This window comes from Rhincodon typus, chromosome 9 (genome assembly GCF_021869965.1).
Source record: "Rhincodon typus isolate 14 chromosome 9, sRhiTyp1.1, whole genome shotgun sequence".
NCBI lineage: Eukaryota > Metazoa > Chordata > Chondrichthyes > Orectolobiformes > Rhincodontidae > Rhincodon > Rhincodon typus.
In genome coordinates, this window is record NC_063340.1 from 91,944,155 (window position 1) to 91,963,265 (window position 19,111).

At 44.6% G+C, this 19,111-nt stretch overlaps 2 protein-coding genes across 2 annotated transcripts in view; one reads left to right on the forward strand and one right to left on the reverse strand.

Annotated features, from left to right (window-relative positions):
• The window catches only part of tram2 (translocation associated membrane protein 2), a 29,124-nt gene extending 17,088 nt beyond the window's left edge, over positions 1-12,036 (forward strand). The window contains exons 7-10 of the mRNA XM_048601316.1: positions 4,628-4,732; positions 5,213-5,356; positions 10,822-10,985; positions 11,252-12,036. Of these exons, the coding sequence (XP_048457273.1) occupies positions 4,628-4,732; positions 5,213-5,356; positions 10,822-10,985; positions 11,252-11,325 (487 nt within the window). The 3' untranslated portion in view covers positions 11,326-12,036. The remainder of the gene's footprint in view (positions 1-4,627; positions 4,733-5,212; positions 5,357-10,821; positions 10,986-11,251) is intronic.
• Positions 12,037-12,286: 250 nt separating this feature from the next.
• The window catches only part of efhc1 (EF-hand domain (C-terminal) containing 1), a 55,993-nt gene continuing 49,168 nt past the window's right edge, over positions 12,287-19,111 (reverse strand). Inside the window, exons 9-10 of the mRNA XM_048601134.1 lie at positions 18,420-18,603; positions 12,287-12,881 (exon numbers count right to left, since the gene is read on the reverse strand). Coding sequence (XP_048457091.1) covers positions 12,362-12,881; positions 18,420-18,603 — 704 coding nt within the window. The 3' untranslated portion in view covers positions 12,287-12,361. The remainder of the gene's footprint in view (positions 12,882-18,419; positions 18,604-19,111) is intronic.

Sequence of the window (19,111 nt, forward strand, 5' to 3'; positions counted from 1 at the left end):
CACGGGCAGAATGTGCAAACTCCACACAGACAGTCGCCCGAGGCTAGGATCAAGCCCAGGTCCCTGGCACTGAGAAGCAGCAATGCTAATCACTGAGCCACCGTGCCACCCATGGAATGCATCAAAACCAAAGTCAAGCCAAACTGATCACATGCACTGGCTCTCCATTGTCTAACTAACTCATTACCTCCTGAAAGAATTCTAACAGATTTATCAGGCATGACCTCCCCTTGACAAAGCATGCTGACTCAGTCCTATTTTATCATGCACTTCTGAGTCCTCCACAATCTCATCTTTAATAATGGGCTCTAAAATCTTACCAACAACTGAGATCAGACTAACTGGCCTATAATTTCCTGTCTTCTGCCTCCCTCCATTCTGAAACAGGGGTGTAACATTAGCTGTTTTCCAGTCCTCTGGTACCTTTCTAACCCACCTGTGACTCCTGAAAGATCATCACCAACACTTCCACAATCTCCTCAGCTATCTCCTTCAGAACACTGGGGTTTAGTCCATCTAGTCCCGGTGATTTATCCACCTTCAGACCTTTCAGCTTCCCCAGCTCCTTCTCCTTCTCCTCCTTAGTGATGACCACTACACTCACCTCTGACCCCTGACTCTCTTGAAGTTCTGGTATGTTGCTGGTGTCTTCCACCATGAAGATTGATGCAAAGTACCTAGTTAGTTCCTTTGCCATTTCTTTGTTCCCCAATAAAAGATAACCAAGGCTATAATATGGGGGGAAAAAAGAATTATGGAGTACAATTAATATAAAAGTGACGGTAACAGCTTCTTTACACATATAATTAGAAAAAGAGAGGCAGCAATGACTCAGAATGAAGCTGGGATATAATCATTTGGAGCCAGGAAATGACTGAAAATTTGATAAAATACTTCCTTCTGTTTTCATGGTAGAAGGCACTAATAGCATTACAAAATGACTAAATAGTCCAGGGCATAAGCAGATGAGGAAATAAATACAATGACTATCACTAGATGGAGAAAAGGATTAGGGTAAACTCATGGAGCTGAAGGTAGCTATGTTCCCTGGACCTGATGGAAAGTATCCTAGAATATTAAAGGAAGTAGCTACAGAGATAGTGGATGCACTTGATGGTAATCTTCCAGGAATCCTTTGCTTCTGGAATAGTAGGAGAATTAGAAAACCACCAATATAACACATTCGCTTATAAAGAGACCAAAAAGAAAGGTAACTATGGCCAGTTACCTCAACATTTGTAATTGGAAACATATTTAAAATATTAAGAGGTATTATTAAGGATGTAATTATTATAAGGGATCATTGCAGAGGTCACAATTATTTACAATATGCATTAATGATTTAGAGTCATAGGGTCATACAGCATAGAAACAGACCCTTTGGTTCAACCTGTCTGCACTGACCAGATATCCTAAGCTGATTTAGTCCCTTTTGGCAGTATTTGGCCTGTATCCACCTCAATCCTTCCTAAATGTACTTTTGTCAAATTTGCAGATGACGCAATAGTAGTTAGGAATGCAAATAGTGAGAATGACAGAGTCTGCAAAGGAACGTAGACTGATTAAGTAGGTAGGTATAAACTTGGCAGATGGAATATAATGTGGGAAAGTTTGGTGTTATGTATTTTGGCAGGAGGAATAGAGGAGCTGAATATTATTTAAATGGGGAAAGACATGGAGAGATACTGCTGAAGGTTTCAGAACACAGGGAATTGGGGCTGCTAGTGCATGAATCACTGCGCTGTTGAGGCTGGGTCATTAAGAATCTTCAAGGCTAAAGTGGACAGATTTTCGATCCGTAAAGGAATCGAAGGCTATGGAGTTATGAGGAAAATGGAGTTGAGAATTATCAGATCAGCCATGATCTTATTGAATGGTGGAGCAGACTTGATGGGCTCAATGACCTCCTTCTGTTTCTATGTCTCATCAACAAAAGAAGTTAAGATAAAATGTAATAACACGTAACTACTTTCATATAATACAGGTTTAAAGATTTTTGGAACACACGGTAAAATCATAGTCCCATTAATCCCAAACGGACTCCTTTATATGACTCACGCCAGAGAGCATTCCCTTCTCTGTCACCCCTACAAGGCTCAATTTAACCAGCTTTACCTCCCAGTGGTTGAGCATCCAAGTCCTCTTCAGGAACCTTTCATACAACTGAACTTAAGCATTCTCAGCTTCAAAAGTCCCTTCAGGCTTATTGCTTTTGGTATGGAACTTTGACTAAATTCCTTATATTGAAATAATTTGGTTTTGACAATTCTAAACCATCTTCTCCCTCACTCAACGGCAGTTGCTTACAAATTTAGCTTCAGCTAAGAAACACGCAGAACTGCCCAATCTGGAACTAAAAATAACCCTTTTTCTCCCCAAGCCATGGGGCATTTCCTTGAATCAAAAAAAATCAACTCTTCACCTTCTAAACTGGACCCTAACGCGCAACTGTTCATCTTGTTGAACTGTTTGCATGTAAAATTCTCCCAAAGTAAACAAGAACACATTACTTTCCAGGATGTCTCTCTCTGAGTTTAAAAAAAAATCACCGTGGCTAGAGATACACTTACAAGTTAATCATTAAACTGCTTCAGATCCACAAAAATCCCATATGCCACTCATTCAAATTCAAAAATCAGGCAGTGTGAAAGTATATATAAATCACATACCTTGCATCCCAATGCCGAATCTGTAAACTGTGAAAAAGACAATGTAACATTTTAAAAAGGCATTTACAAGGGGATGAAGTGGGTGAATGGGTGGCAGATAATGTTCCATGGGGAGAAGTATGAAGTGATTCATTTTTGTAGGAAGAACATAAAGAGGCAGTATAAAAGAAAGGGTACAGTATTTAAAGTGGGTGCAGGAGCAGAGGGATCTGGGTTTATCTGTGCACAGATCATTGAAGATAACAGGACAGGTAGAGGGGTGGCCAATAATACAGACAGTGCCCTTGACTTTATTAGTAGTGGCATAGAGTACAAGAGCAAGGTGGTGATAATGAACTTGTTCAAGACACTTGCTGGAGTGTTCTATACAATTCTGGGCACCGCATTATAGTAAAGATGTGAGTGCACTTTTTGGGGGGGTGGGGTGGGAAGAGAGAGAGAGAGGATTATGAAATGGTTCGCCACATCTGGAGTATTGTGTCCAGTTCTGGTCGCCTCATTACAGGAAAGATTCGGAAAAGGTGCAGAGGAGATTTACCGGGATGTTGCCTGGAATGGAGGGAAGGTCTTACAAGGAAAGGTTGAGAGAGCTAGGGCTTTTCTCTTTAGAACGACGAAGGATGAGAAGTGACTTGATAGAGGTGTACAAAATGATCAGAGGTATAGATAGAGTAGACAGCCAGAGACTTTTTCCTAGGTTGGAGGTAGCTATTACGAGGCGGCATAGTTTTAAAGTGAGTGGAGGTAGATATAGGGGAGACGTCAGAGGTAGGTTCTTTACTCAGAGAGTGATGGGGGTGTAGAATGCATTGCCGGAGAGGGTAGTGGATTCAGCCTCATTAGGAGCATTTAAGCGGCTATTAAATAGGCATATGGATGATAGTATAAGGTAGCGGTGGAGGTTAGATAGACCTTGGGTTTCGGATAAAAGTTTGGCACAACATCGTGGGCCAAAGGGCCTGTACTGTGCTGTACTGTTCTATGTTCTAAATTGGTCCCAGGAATTGGCAGCTTCAGTTATGAGGAAAGATTGAAGAAGATTGTTTTCTTTGGTGAGAAGAAGGTTGAGTGGAGATTTGATGGACATTTTCAAAATCATGAAGGGTCTTGATAGAAGGAAAAAGGAGAAAATGTTTCCCACTCGGAATGATTGAGAATCAGAGGACACTGATGTGACAGGAGGGAAACATGTGTCTCCCTGCTATAGGAAAGATGGTATTAAACTTGAAAGGATGCAGAAAAGATTTACAAGGATATTGCCAGGTTTGGAGGGTGTGAGCTACAGGGAGAGCCCGAATAGTCTGGGGCTATTTTCCCTGGAGTGTTGGAGATTGAGGGATGACCTTAGAGGTTTATAAAATCATGAGGGGGCTGAATAGTGTGAATAGCCAAAATCTTTTTCCAAGGTGGGGGAGTTCAAAACTAGAGGTCATGGGTTTAAGGTGAAAGGGGAAAGATTTAAGAGGGACCTAAGGGGCAACCTTTTCACACAGAGGGTGGTGCATGTATGGAATGAGCTGCCAGAGGAAGTGGTGGAGGCTGGTACAATGATAACATTTAAAAGGCATCTGGATGGGTATATGAATAGGATGGGTTTAGAGGGATATGGGCCAAATGCTGGCAAATGGGACTAGATTAAATTAAGAAATCTGCTTGGCATAGACAGGTTGGACTGAAGGGTCTGTTTCCATGCTGTATTGCTCTATGTCTCTATGACACAGTGTTTGGGTCTGAAAAGGACGAATGTGCAGGATCTTAGGGAGAAGTGAGGCGAATGGCATTGAGCGAGATGCTCAATAGAGACTCAGTGCAGACATGATGGGCTGAATGGCTACCTCCTCAACTGGAACAATTCTCTGATTCTGGATCAAAGTGCAAGTCAGCAGGATGAGGGGTCAACAGTCAGTCTGAGGTTGAGAATGTGGAAGCGGTACTAACTGGTTATGTCTCCTCTCTAGTTTGACACGGTTGGGAGTTCTGCTGTTGGTGTTACAGAGCGTGGCAGAGCTGGTGTTTCACACAGCCCGTTTATTCTACTTCATCCATGAGAACAACCAGAAGTTGTGAGTATAAGCTCAGCAAGTGGTGTTACAGCTAGGATTTGTTGGTCTGGTACTGAGAAAGGTACCACTTGGCTCCAAGATGTTGCAAGGAGGAAATTGTACAAAGATATGAAGGAATGTAGAAGAAAGGATCAATCATTGTCTCATTACATCGTCCCCTCAGCACTGACCCCCCGACAGCGCGGCGCCCCCTCAGCACTGACCCCCCGACAGCGCGGCGCCCCCTCAGCACTGACCCCCTGACAGCGCGGCGCCCCCTCAGCACTGACCCCCCGACAGCGCGGCGCCCCGTCAGCACTGACCCCCCGACAGCGCGGCGCTCCGTCAGGGATGCACTGTATGTCTTAGTTTGGGTTACATTTTGATCGATGCTTTCAGCTGCAAGTCTCTGAGGTACGGATTGGAATAACAGACAGAAATGGGCAGAAGTTGTGATGTTGGAATGGGACCATTTGTTCACTGCTCTCTCTTTTTGAATAGTTTTAATGCCTGGGCAGTTGTCTTTGTTATGACCCGTCTAATGACCTTAACTCTGACTGTGTTGGTCGTGGGGTTTGGACTCTCCCGTGTTGAACATCAGACCTTTGATATGGACAAAGGAATCTTCAACAGCCTTCCTATTCGGTGAGTCCAGTTTCGAGCCTGTCCCTCAGTTTGCCTCGCTCTACTCCTGGACAGGCAGTAAATGGTAGGCCTTGTCAGTGATGCCCTGAATTTAAAAAAAGACTTATTTATTCTTGGGAAGTGGATATAACTGTCTGGGCCAGTATTTATTGCCCATCCCCAGGTGCCCTTGAGAAGGTGATGATGAGCTGCCTTCTTGAACTGCTGCAGTCTGTGTGCTGTAGGTTGACCCACTATGCCCTTAGGGAGGGAATGCCAGGATTTTGACCCAGCGACAGTGAAGCAACAGCAACATATTTCCAAGTCAGGATGGTGAGTGACTTGAAAGGATGACATTTCTATGGGAAAGCGAAGGTGCTGTGGTAAAATACCGGATTTGTCATCCAGACTAGGAAGTTGAAGCTTAAATTGTGCCAGGTGAGGTCAGCAAGTGGAATGTATAATCTGTTATGTGTGAGAAGTGATGGATCTTACCGGTATCCCAGATGATCATGTGGCAGATAGTCCTCCCAACTGTAGAAACCTGAGCTCCAGCTTTCAGAGCTCACACAGCAGCTGGAGACACTGTGACGTATCAGTGAGGCTGGGAGTTACATGGACAGCATGTTAGAGAGAAGGTCACACCACAACTCAAGGGACTGGAGGAAAGAAGGGACTGGGTGGCCTCCAAGCAGTTCAAGAGGATCACACAGGTAATGCAGGAGCCCCTGAGGTTCTCTCTCAAATCGGTTTTCCATTTTGTAAGCTGACCATACAGGAGAAGAGGAATAGCATAGTGGGAGCGATGGTGATAGTTAGAGGAGCATGCAGGCATATGTGCAGCTGCAGATGGGACTCCAGAATGCTGTGTTGCCTTCCTGGTACCAGGATCGGGGTGTCACTGAGCAGCTGCAGGGCATCCTGGACAGGGAGGGTGATAAGACAGAGACCGTGGTACACAACAGTACCAACAATATAGAAACGGTAGATTGAGGGATGATTTCTTACAGGTAGGTAGCAAACTAAAGAGCAGGATCTCAAAGGTTGTAATCTCTGATCATTCCCAGTGCAACATGCCAGTGAGTACAGAAATAGGAGTATAGGTCTGATGAATATGTGGCTTAAGGATTTATTCAGCAGACAGGGTTTTAAATTCCTGGATGAAAGGTTCTGATGAAGGGTCATTGGACCCGAAATGTCAACTCTGCTTTCTCTCCACGTGTGCTGCCAGACTTACTGTGTTTTTTCTAGCAGTTTCTGTATCACTGAGGCAGTTTCTGGGGAAAGTTGGATCTGTACAAACAAGGCGGCCTACACCTGAACCAGATTGGGACCAATATCCTTGTGGATAAGTTTGCCAGTGCTCTTAGGAGGGATTTAAAATAGTTCACCAGACACAGTGTTAGTACATAAAGACGACCCATACTTTAGTAAAATGAATAAAGGCTGAGCAAGTTGAAGGGAGTAAAGCGAGGCTGGATGGCCTCTACTTCAATGCTAGGAGTATTGTAGGGAAGACAAGATGAATTAAGGGCATGGCTTGCCATGTGAAATTGGATGTTGTTGCCATTTGAGAGGCATGGTTCAGGGAGGGGCAGGACTGGCAACTCAACATTCTGCAGTATAAAATCTGCATGCATAGAGGGGAGGGTGTCAAAGAGAAGGTAGTGTTGGATTATTAATAAAGGAGTCAGCTACTGCAGTAACGAGGCATGGAAGGGTCTTCAAATGAGGCTTTGTGGGTAGAGTTTAGGAATATATTATATATATTATATTATATATTATATGTATTATAGACCCCCCAACAGTCAACGGGCAATAGAAGAACAGGTATGTAATCAATTCACTGAAATACGTAAAAACAATAATAGGACAGTTATATTAGGGGACTTCAACTACCCTGACATTAAACAGGATAACAAAAATGCAAAGGTTAGCATATACGGAGTATAGAGAATTCTTAAGAGGAAAATCAGGAGGCAGAGATAGCCTTGGCAGATAAAGTTAAGGATAATCCAAAGAGATTCTACAAGTAAATCAGGAGCAAAAGAGCAACTAGGGAGACAGTAGGGTCCCTCAAAGATCAAAGAGGTCGTCTATGTGTGGAACCACTGGAAATGAGAGAGATACTAATTAAATATGTCATGTCAGTTTTTACTGTAGAGAAAGAAATGGAGGCTAGGGAACCTGGGGAAACAAATATTGACATCTTGAAAATGTTCCATATTACAGAAGAGGAGGTGCTAGAGGTCTTAAAAAATATCAAGGTGGATAACTCTCCAGACTTGCTCATGTGTATCCCAGGATGTTATGGGAAGTTAGGGAGGAAATTGCAGGGCCCCTAGCAGAAATATTTGTATCACGTACAACCGTGGGTGAGGTGTACGACGACTGGAGGGTGGCTAATGTTCGGCCTTTATTTAAGAAAGGCGGTAAGGAGACTCTTGATATTATAGACTGGTGAGTTGTTGGAGGGGGTTCTGAGAGATAGGATTTGTATCAATTTGGAGAGGCAAGGGCTGATTATGGATAGTCAACTTGTGTGGGGGAAATAGTGTCTCTCAAACTTGATTGAGTTTTTTGAAGAGATGGCCGAAAAGATAGATGAGGTCAGAGTGGTAGATGTTGTCAACATGGACTTTAGTAAAGCCTTTGACACTTTTTTTAAAAAATTCATTCAAGGGATGAAGGCGTGGCTGGCTAGGCCAGCATTTATTGCCCAGAGGGCAGTTAAGAGTCTTGGTTCTGAAGTGACATGTAGGCCAGACCAGGTAAGGATGGCAGTTTCCTTCCCTAAAGGACATTGGTGAACCAGATGGGTTTTTCCTGGCAATCGACAATGGATTCACAGTCGTCATTAGACTCTTATTTCCAGATATTTACTGAATTCAAATTCTGCCATCTGCCATGGTGGGATTCGAACCCAGGTCCCCAGAACATTACCTGGGTCTCTGGATTAGCAGTCCAGTGATGATGCCAGTAGGCCATTGCCTCCCGTCAGGTTCACATGGTAGACTGATAGGTAAAGTTGAATCACAAGGGATTCAGGGAGAGTTTGCCAATTGGACACAAAATTGGCTTAACGGCAGCAGACAGAGAGTGATGGTGGGTGGTTATTTTTCGTGCTGAAGGCCTGTGACTGGCATTATTCCACAGGGATTGGTGCTGGGTCCATTGTTGTTTGTCATATATAATAACAATTTGGATGAGAATTTAGGAGGCATGGTTAATAAGTTTGCAGATGACACCAAGATTGGTAATATAGTCAACAGGAGGAAGGTTATCTAAGATTACAAAGAGATCTTGATCAATTGAGCCAATGGGCTAAGAAGTGGCAGATGGAGCTTAAATTGGATAAATGCAAGGTACTGTAGTAAGAGATCGGATTGTAGTAAGAGAGGGTAAAGATATCTGCGAATACTCCTGCCAGCTGGTCCACACAGGATCAGAGTGCCTGGCCAGGGACTCCATCCTGGCTGGTCGCTTTTTGTGGGTTCACCCTCAGGAAGGCTGATCTGTTATCTGTAGTGGTCTCTCTCGGTGCAGGTACATCTGAGCCTGATGGGATAGGTGACATCATTTCATTGACCTTCTGTTCAAAGTTAGCGTAGAATACAATAATTTTGTTGGATAGAGATGTACTGTTGCCCACGATTCTGTTTGACTTTGCTTTATAGCCTGTTATGTCGTGTAAGCTGACTGAGGTCTATAAAGAGTGAGGGACATGGACAGTGGGGATAGAAAGCAACTTAAATCCATCAGTTTAATGGTCAGTAACAACGGGACATGATGTTAAGGTGGTCGGTAAAAGGTTCAGAAGGGATTTGTGGTCAGGCGGAGGGTGGTGGGAATTTGGAATGTACTTTCTGGGAGGCCAGTTGAGGCAGGAGTCCTCATAAACTTTTAAAAAGGACTTGGATGAGTATTTGAAATGTCAGTATTTGAGGTTGTAGGCCGAGTGCTGGAAAGTGGGACTAGTGTAGATTTAGTGTAGTCTTTGGAGACTTGATGGGCTGAAGGGCCTCTTACATACTGTATGAGTGTATGACATATTGGCTAGGCCACCATGGGAGTTAGGTGTGAGTGGGAATGAGCAATGTCAGCAGATGTGTTCTTCAAGTGCTCTTCAATTCTCTGCCATCTCGGATGGGGAGTCACGGAAAGAACTTGTTTCCCCACTTGACGGAGTTTTACTAACGGTGGGACTGGCTTTAGGCATGCTTCCTGCCACAAAGAGTTCAGTTAAAATGTTCTAACTCCTCCAGGTCATCAGCAGTAAATCGACCTTGCAACAGGTTCTAGAGCAGCAAAGCAGGGAGGCGAGTTTCAAACAAAGTGGGGACCAGTAGCAGTGAAGGCCGATTTTGGGCCCCACCAATGATAGGTGGTGGGGACAGACAGAGAGGTGATGAGGAGCACAGGAGAGTTGGGGAACGTGTGCGAGATGAGCGAGAGACTGAGTTGGGCACTGGACAAGGGACAAGCAAGCAGGGATTGGGTAAGGGAGCTGGCTCATCCCTGCCTTGAGGTGATAGTCATGGCGTTGATGTCAAGGGCAGTCACTTCTAGCATTTCACCTCCTCTTGTAGCTACTATTTATTTGACTAGTACAGTTCATTTTCTGGTAAATGGTAATCCTCAGTGTGTTGATATTGGGAGATTCAATGATGATAGTGCCATTGGGCATTAAGGGACAATGGTTAGACTGTCTCTTTTAGGAAATGGTTATTGCCTGGCATTTGTGTGGTGCAAATGTTACTTGTTCCTCTTTAGCCCAGACCCTGATATTGGACATGGTATGTATGACTCTCTGAAGAGTTGTGAATGGTTATAAAATCATCCCTACTTTTAACCTTGTGATCGAGGGAACGTCATTGAAACAGCTGAAGATGGTTGGGCTTAGGACACTATGCTGAGGAACTCCTGCAGAGATGTCCCGGACCTGAGATGACTGACCTCCAGCCACAGCCATCTTTCTATGCTTCAGGAATGACTTCAACGACCAGAAAGTTTCTCCCTATTCCCATTGATTCCTCTTTCCCCAGGTTGCATTGATGCCACACTCGGTCAACTGCTGCCTTGATGTCAAGGGCTGTCACTCTCACAGTCACCTCACCTCTGGACCTCAGCTCTTTTGTCCATGTTTGAACCAAGGCTGTAATGAGATCAGGAGCTGAGTGGCCCTGGCAGAACCCAAACTGGGCGTCACTGAGCAGGTTATTGCTGAGCAGGTGCTGCTTGATAGCGCTGTTGATGACACCTTCCATCACTTTCCTGATGATTGAGAGTAGACTGATGGGGCAGTGATTGGCTGGGTTGGATTTGTCCTGCTTTATGGACTAAGGTGGGTGATGTTCCTGCCTTTCTGATTTGCTGCCTGTCACTCCCCCTCTCCATTTTCCCAGCACAAGGTGGATGTGTTCAATGATGTCCTCCTGAGCAGTGCGGTCTCTTGCTGTGCTCACTAGTCTCTCTCTGTCACCCAGGCTCTGTATCCTCGTAACTGTATGCAGCACCCAGGCCTGGATGATGTGGCGATTCATTAACTTCCAGCTGCGACGATGGAGAGAGTTTCAAGCGGAGCAGGCATCTCGTAGGAAGATTGTAGGCGCAATGGCAATGCGAGGCCGGGTCGTACGCAGGGAACTAGGTCAGTGCGGGGGTGTGGGGCAGGCGTGTGTCTGATGGGGTTTTGGTATCACAGGTCAGATGGGGGGGTCAGGAAGTTCAGGTTGGGAGTCGGTCAAGGTCAAATGGAACTCGGGCTCAGTTTGGGAATATCGGGGATTGAGGGAGGGTTTGGGGACAGGTGGCGTTCTGCAGTCAGAATGGGAGAATGAGGGTTTGGGTGAGGATTGGGGTCAGAGGGTTTCTGGCCATGGTCTTTCAGTAACTCCACGTTTCTCTCTCTCCTAGGTCACCATGAGAACGGTTTGATCAAATCAGAGAATGGCACCTCACCTCGGACTCGCAAATCTAAGTCACCCTAAACTGGATCAAACAGGGCTGGGGAATCTTTCAGATCATATCACCCTGCCCCGGGGAACAATATTGTACCTTCAATTATTGTTTCTTTTTCCCTATTCTTCCCTTAAGCACAGCTCCACCCCCTACTTCTTGTGTCCATTTTCCAGTGAAGGTATCAGCAAATTGTTCTCCCCACATGATTATCACATTTTATCCAAATCTCTCCCATTTCCCACACCCTTCCCAGGATCAAAGTCTGACTTAATCCCACCAGCCCCAATCTGTCCTCAATCCTAACTCTTATCCACACGCTGGATGAGATCAGCTCAGTCAGTGTAAATTGGAGATGGGGCCCTGTCCCTCCCTGCTCAGAGTATGGGTTCAGCACCATCTTTGTGGTTGATGGGATTAACCTGTGTCTCTTGACAACTTGGATTGGTGTAAAGTGCATTGGACACATGTCAGCCTGTACCTCAGCAACTGCTAGTGATCTTTGGGGCCTCTGTCAGCCCCGATGCGGGGTGTCCCAGCGCCCAGTGCAGTGGGGGGTGTCCCAGTGCCTGGTTCCAGGTGAGCCTGCCTGACATATAGTGTTTATCTGCCCTACCTACAGTTCCCCACGCGCAGCAGTGATTGATGGATGATATCATCGTGACCCTTACTGACCTTGCAGTAGTGCTGCAGTCATGTAAGTCACAAGCATGACTGTAAATAAATGTGCAAATTGAACATGATATGTTTTTGTGTTCTATGTATCTTTGAACATTCAGACTTGTATGTGACATATTGTGGGAAGGTGTCACCTGGGCAGGTGTCAATGTTACTTACAGTCCCTCAAGCAGAGATTGGGAGCCCTGCAGTGGGCAGGTTAGGTGTCTGACAGTTTGAGAGGAGGGTGCTGTCACTGCGTTAGCTGGACCCCACAGGAGCTGAGATGTGTCACTCACTGAGGTATAATCAGATCATTATCTAACAGTCTGCTGGAAATGTTTCAAATATTATTTTATTCAGTTTGCATTATGTTCCCAATTACAAAGATCATTGTTCCCCTTTTCAACATCAACAGTTATAATTCTTATATGTACTTTGATCTTGAAGTCCATTGGGAACACACTGAGGTGTGTGGATATCTGCCTTGGATTGTGATGGGCAGATACCTCCTTGGTGTTGAGGTGCACAGATATCTGTCTGGTATTGAGGTATGTGGATATCTCCCTGGTTCTGTGGTATGCGGATATCTGTCTGGTATTGAGGTGTGCGGATATCTCCCTGATTCTGTGGTGGGCAAGCATCGCCTTGGTTCTGTGGCATATAGATATCTGCTTGATATTGAGGTGGGCAGATATCTCCCTGGATCTGTGGTGGGCAGATATCTCCCTGGATCTGTGGTGGGCGGATATCTCCCTGGTTCAGTGGTGGGCAGATATCTCTCTTGTATTGATGTGTCTGGATATCCTCCTGGAACTGTGCTTTTGATGGACTAGGGTCAAGGAACTGTCTGCATTCTGATGGTATCATTACATAGTCCTCACTGCTGATCTCGGCAGGAGCAAGTACCGGATCACCAAATGACACAGAGCTAGAGAAACAAAAAAGAACAAAATTACGTAGGAAAATATGGAACAGCAGCAGGAATAGATCATTCACCCCCTTGAGCCCGCATCCCCACTATATAAACTCATTTATCATAATGTCAGTTTCCTGTGCATTCTCCTTATTCCTTGATGTTTTCAATATCTATTGATCTTTGTCTTGAATCTACTCAGTGATTGAGCCATCACAGACCCCTGAGGTAGAGAATGCCAAAGATGTGCCAACTTCAGAATGAAGACGGTTTTCCTTATCCCACTCCTGAATGGTTTCCCTCTACTCTGAGACTATACTCCCACTTAGCCAGGGGTAACATTCTACTAGCATCTACCCTGTTGATTCCTGTTAGGATTTTGTGTTTTAAGATGAGATCACCTCTCATCCTTCTAAACTTTAGAGAACAAAAGCTCATTCTCAGTTTGGTTCCATGATTATCTATTCTTTCATGGAATGTGGGTGTTGCTGACTGGATCAGCATTTATTGCCCAGGCCTAGTTGCCGTTAAGGAGGTGGTGGTGAGCTGTCTTCTTGAACCGCCACAGTCTGTGTGTTGTAGACCCACAATGCTGTTAGGGAGTTCCAAGATTTTGACCCAGTGACAGTGAAGGACCCAATGATATATTTCCAAAGCAGGATGGGGAGTGGCTTGGAGGGGAACTTGCAGGAGATGGTGTCCCCGTGTATCTGCTGCCCTTGTCCTTCTAGATGGAAGTAGTCACAGGTTTGGAAGGTGTTGTCTAAGGACATTTGGCAAAATTCTCCATTGTATCTTGTTGCTAGTACACTGCTGTGCAGTAGTGGTGGAGGGAGTGGATGTTTGTGGATATGGTGCCAATCAAGCAGATTTCTTTGTCCTGGAAGGTGTCAAGCTTCTTGAGTTTGGTTGGAGTCACATCCAGATAAGTAGAGAGTGTTCCATCACACTCCTGACTCATGCCTTGTAGATGGACAGGTTTTGGGGAGTTAGGAGGAGTGTTACATGCTGTAACATTGCTAGTCTTTGTCCTACTCTTGTAGCCACAATAATTATATGGCTACTCCAGTTCAGTTTCTGGTCAGTAGTAACACCCAGGATATTTATTGTGGGAGGTTTCAACAACACAGTAATGCCATTGAATGTCAAAAGGATGATGAATAGATTCTCTCATTTTGGAGATGGTCTTTGCCTGGCACTTGTGAGGCCTGATTGTTATTTGTCACTTTTCAGCTCCAACCTGGATATTGTCCAGATTTTGCTGCATTTGGGCATGGACTGTCTGAGGAATCGTGAATCTTTATTCATTAACAGGATGAGGGCGTCACTGGTTAGGCAGCATTTATCGCCCATCCCTAATTGTCCAGGGCAGTTAAGAGTCAACCACATAAAGAACATTAGTGAATCAGATGGGTTTTTCCTGACAATCGGCAATGGATTCAAGGTCATCATTAGATTCTTAATTCCAGATATTTTTATTGAATTCAAATTCCACCATCTGCTGTAGTGGGATTCAAACCTGGGTCCCCAGGACATTACCTGCGTGTCTGGATTAATCGTCCAGCGATAATACCACTAGGCCATCGCTTCCCCTGAATGGTGCTGAACATTGTGCAATCATCAGCAACATCCCCACTTCTGACCTTATGATGGAGGGAAGGTCATTGATAAAGCAGCTGAAGATGGTTGGGCCTAGGACACTACCCTGAGGATGTCCTGGAGCTGAGATGACTGATTTCCAACAAACACAGCCAAGGATTAACCTGATGATCTTCTATTGCCTCAATGACACATACAGCCTTCCTTAGATCTGGAGAAGGAATCTGCACACAGTGCTCCAGATGAGGTGTCACCGAAGCTCTATACAACTTCAGCAAGACAACTTTACTCTTGGACTGAAATCCCTTTATGATGAAGGCCAACATGCTATTTGCCTTTCAAATTGCTTGTTTCACCTATATGTTAATTTTCAGTGACTTATGAACAAGGACATGCAAGTCCCTTACAATTTCAACACTTCCCATGCTGTTTTTCCTACCAAAGTGGATAACTTCACATTTTTTTTTCATTCTTGTATAAGGTGTGGGCTTCGATAGCAAGGCCAGTATTTGTTGCCCTTCACTGTTACCCTTGAACTGCTAGGTCATTTTGGAGGGTGGTTAGGAGCCAACCACACTGCTGAGGATCTGGAGTTACATATAGACCAGACCAGGTAAAGGTTTCCTTCCCTAGAGTACATTAGTGAACCAGATGGGTTTTTCTGTGCTCTTGCCTTCTTACTCCAAAATCCCCTTGAAATGTTTTTGCATCCACTTCATAACTCACTCTGTCATTTAGTTTTGTGTCATCTGCAAACTTGAAAATATTACATTTAATTCCCATATCCAAATCATTGATAGTGAATAGCTGGAGCCCCCGCACTGATCTGTGCAGTACCCTACTAGTCACAGCCTTCCAACCCGAGAAAAACCCATTCATTCCTCCTCTGTTTTCTGTCGATTGACCAGTTCTTATTTCCTGACAATATATTCCCTCTAGTCTCATGTCCTCTAATTTTGATATTCCTGTATCCCTTGATATCTTCAAAATCTGTTGATCTTTGACTTGAATCTACTCAGTGATTGAACCATCACAGACCCCTGAGGTGGAGAATTCCACAAAGATATACCAACTTCAGACTATGTTCTTTATCCCAGTCCTCAATTGTTTCCCTCTTATTCTGAGACTGTACTGAGATAACTAAACCTCTTGTGTAGGACCCTATCAAAACCTTTCTGAATTCTAAACATACCACATTCCACCTTTTCCCCTTTATCTATTCCCCTGATTAGATATTCAAAAAGCTTCAACAGGTTTTTTAAGCAGGTTTCTCTTTCATAAATCCATATTGGCGCTGCCCAATCCTATCATCATTTTTCGAAGTGTTTTATTATAAAATTCTTTAACAGAGATTCCAGCATTTTCCCTATTATTGCTGTCAGACTGTCCAGTCAGTAGTTCCACATTTTCTATTTCCTCTATTAAATAGTGTGACTCATTTACCAGCTTCCAGTCTGCAGCTACCAACCAGATTCTGTACAATTCTGAAAGGTGAGCCACCTGTTTCAACACTCTGGGAATGTAAGGCATCAGATCCAGGGGATTTATCTTCTTTAAGTTCCATTAGTTTCGAAAGTACTATTCTTTTTACTGTCACTAATATATTTCACTTTCTCATTCTTGCTAGTCCCATGACTCTAAGTATTTCCAGGAGTTTCTTTTTGCATCCTCAGTGAAAACAGATAAAAATAAATAAGATGTAGAGCTGGATGAACACAGAAGGCCGAGCAGGAAAGCTGACGTTTCGGGCCTAGACCCTTCTTCAGAAGGGTCTTGGCCCGAAAGGTCAGCTTTCCTGCTCCTCTGATGCTGCTTGGCCTGCTGTGTTCATCCAGCTGTACACCTTGTTATCTCAGATTCTCCAGCATCTGCAGTTCCCACTATCTCTAAAAATAAATAACTCAGTTTCTCTGCCATTTCCATTTTCCCAATGGTATGTTTTGCGTTACTGCCTATAATAAGTCCATTTTTGTCCTTTCTAATCATTTCCTTTTTACAAAGCAATAGCTGAAAGTGCTGGAGAAACTCATGAGGTCTGGCAGCATCTGTAGAGTGAAAACATAGTTAATATTTCGAATCTAGTCCTTCTGAACTGATGATAGCTATGAAAAGGTGGTATATATGCTGAGGGAGAGGTCAGGGAGGTGTGAGCAGACAGATGGAGGTGGAGCCCACAGACAGACAATGACAGGAGAGAAAGGGATGGCTGATAGTAAGCCAGGGAGAAAGAACAGATGATAATGGGGACCATGAGTCGGTGCAAATGGGTTGGTTGTGCTGAAAGCAGCCCATGTCATTGTCAGGGCCTGATGTGTTGGAGTGGGTAATGGACATGAAAGGAAGTGTTCAGGTTCTAAAGTTGTTGAACTCCATATTGAATCCTGAAGGCTGCAGGGTCCTCAAGTAGAAAATGAGATGCTGTTCTTCCAGCTTGCACTGAGCTTCACCGGAGCACTGCAGCAGGCCTGCGATAGAGATGTTGGCCAGGGAACAGGGTGCTAATGAAGTGGCAGGCAACTGGAAGCTCAGGGTCCTCTTTACAGACAGAACATAGGTGTTCTGTGAAGCAGTCACTCAGTCTGAGCTTCATCTCCCCATTATAAAGGAGACCACATTGTGAGCAGTGAATGCAGTAGACTAGATTGTGTGAAATGCAGGTAAAGTGCTGCTTCACCTGCAAGGGGTGTGAAGTATTGGACAGTGAGGAGTGAGGAGGGAGCAGGTAACTAGGTAGGTGTTGTATCTTCTGTGATTGTAGGTGAAGGTGCCATTGGGCTGTGGGAGGGGGTGTTGGGAGTGAAGGAGCAGTGGACTGGGGTGTCCTGGAGGGAATGGTCCTTGTGAAATGCTGACAAGGGAGGGCAATATTTGTCTGGTGGTGGCATCCTGCTGGAGATGGCAGAAATGGCAGCTTATGATCCTTTGAATGTAGATGCTGGTAGGGTGGAAAATCAGGGCTGGGGGGACCCTATTGGTGTTGTGGGAGGGAAGAGAAGTGCAGGAAATGGGTCAGACATGGCTAATGACCCTATTGACCACAGTAGCAGGGAATCCTCAGTTTAGGGAAAAGGTGGACAATTCTGATGCTCCCTTGTGGAAGGTGGCATCATCAAAGCAGATGAGACGGAGATGGAGCCTGAGAAATTGGGAGAATGAAATGGAATAGATTTTGGATCTGTTTTTACGTTTCTTGCTATATTACTCTGATTTTCAATTTTCCCTTAATCTTTTCACTGAAGTCAAGCAGTTAGACTTTGACCACAGATGGTGAGGGGTGGGGTGGGGTGGGTGGGTGGATGATTTACACTTGTGAGGTGGAGGGGGGGGAGCGAGTTTTGTTTATGTGCATTGAGGGGGTTAATCACTGATGTGGAAAGGGATGTTGTTACCAGCAGCATTTGAGAAGCTTACAGTAAGAGGGGAGCACAGCCACATGTAGAGACTCCCATGTACTGAGAACTTTTTATTCTTTCACTGGATGTGGTCATCGCTGGCTGGTCCCACATTTATTGCAACAAAAAAAATTGGAGAAACTCAGCAGGTCTGGCAGCATCCATGGAGAAAAAGCAGCTAACATTTCAGGTTCAGTGAACCTTCTTCAGAATGCACTTATTGCCCTTGGAACCTTGGGGGTTATTATATTCCAACCTTAAATGGAGTTTTAGCCTGCAGGTCAGGTCTGTCTGCTTGAGTGAGATCTTGGCTGGGGCCAATTATCTGAAGGCCAGCTAACCAATCTCGTTCTGCCAATGAGACAGATCAGTTCAGGGTGTTCAGACACAATGATTGGAATCTGTGCGTTGAGCTGATTTGATGTGTGACAGCTGAGTACGGTCAGGTTTCCCAACTTGGTGGAAAGACTGGTGGCCATTTACAGTGCTGCAGCTGCAGGGCTATATGTCAGAGTCAACAGGACAAAATTAAACTGGAAATGAAAACAAAAGGATGACTGACCGAGCTTTCTGATCCATCTCCTTCTGTTGAGTCTCCAGAGACTCCTGGACCATTTGTGCCTTCCTTTCCTGAGCTTTCTGCTGGAATGAGTTGAGAACCTCACTTGGAAATTCTGCAGCATTTGCTTGCAGGTATTTGTAAACATATTCATCAGCGTCGGTGATGATGAAGCGGCAACCGAGTACTGAAGAGAGAAAAATAGCCAATTATGAGCAAGGCTGTTGACACTGACTGGGGCAAAGGAGAGAATGGGGATGCAAGATTGAATTGTAGCACTTGGAACATCACATACATAGCATAACACACAAGGTACAGCACAGAAACAAGCCATTCAGCCAACTAATCTGTGCAGGTCTTTAAGCCCTACTCGACCCTCCTCCCATCTTTCCTCATTTAAATACCAACGTACCCCTCTACTCCATTCTCCCTCACATGTCTCTTCCTTAATGCATCCAAATTATTCACTTCAACTATCCCCCAGGGGAACAAGGTACACATTCTCAAACACATATGCTCTCTCAGACTTAGACACACACACACAAGAAAAGCAGTACCTAGCGGTAAAGATATGTGTTTAGATTATGAGTAGCAATGTAAGTAAATCAGTAAATGAAGTATAGAGCTGGATGAACACAGCAGGCCAAGCAGCATCAGAGGAGCAGGAAGGCTGACGTTTCGGGCCTAGACCCTTC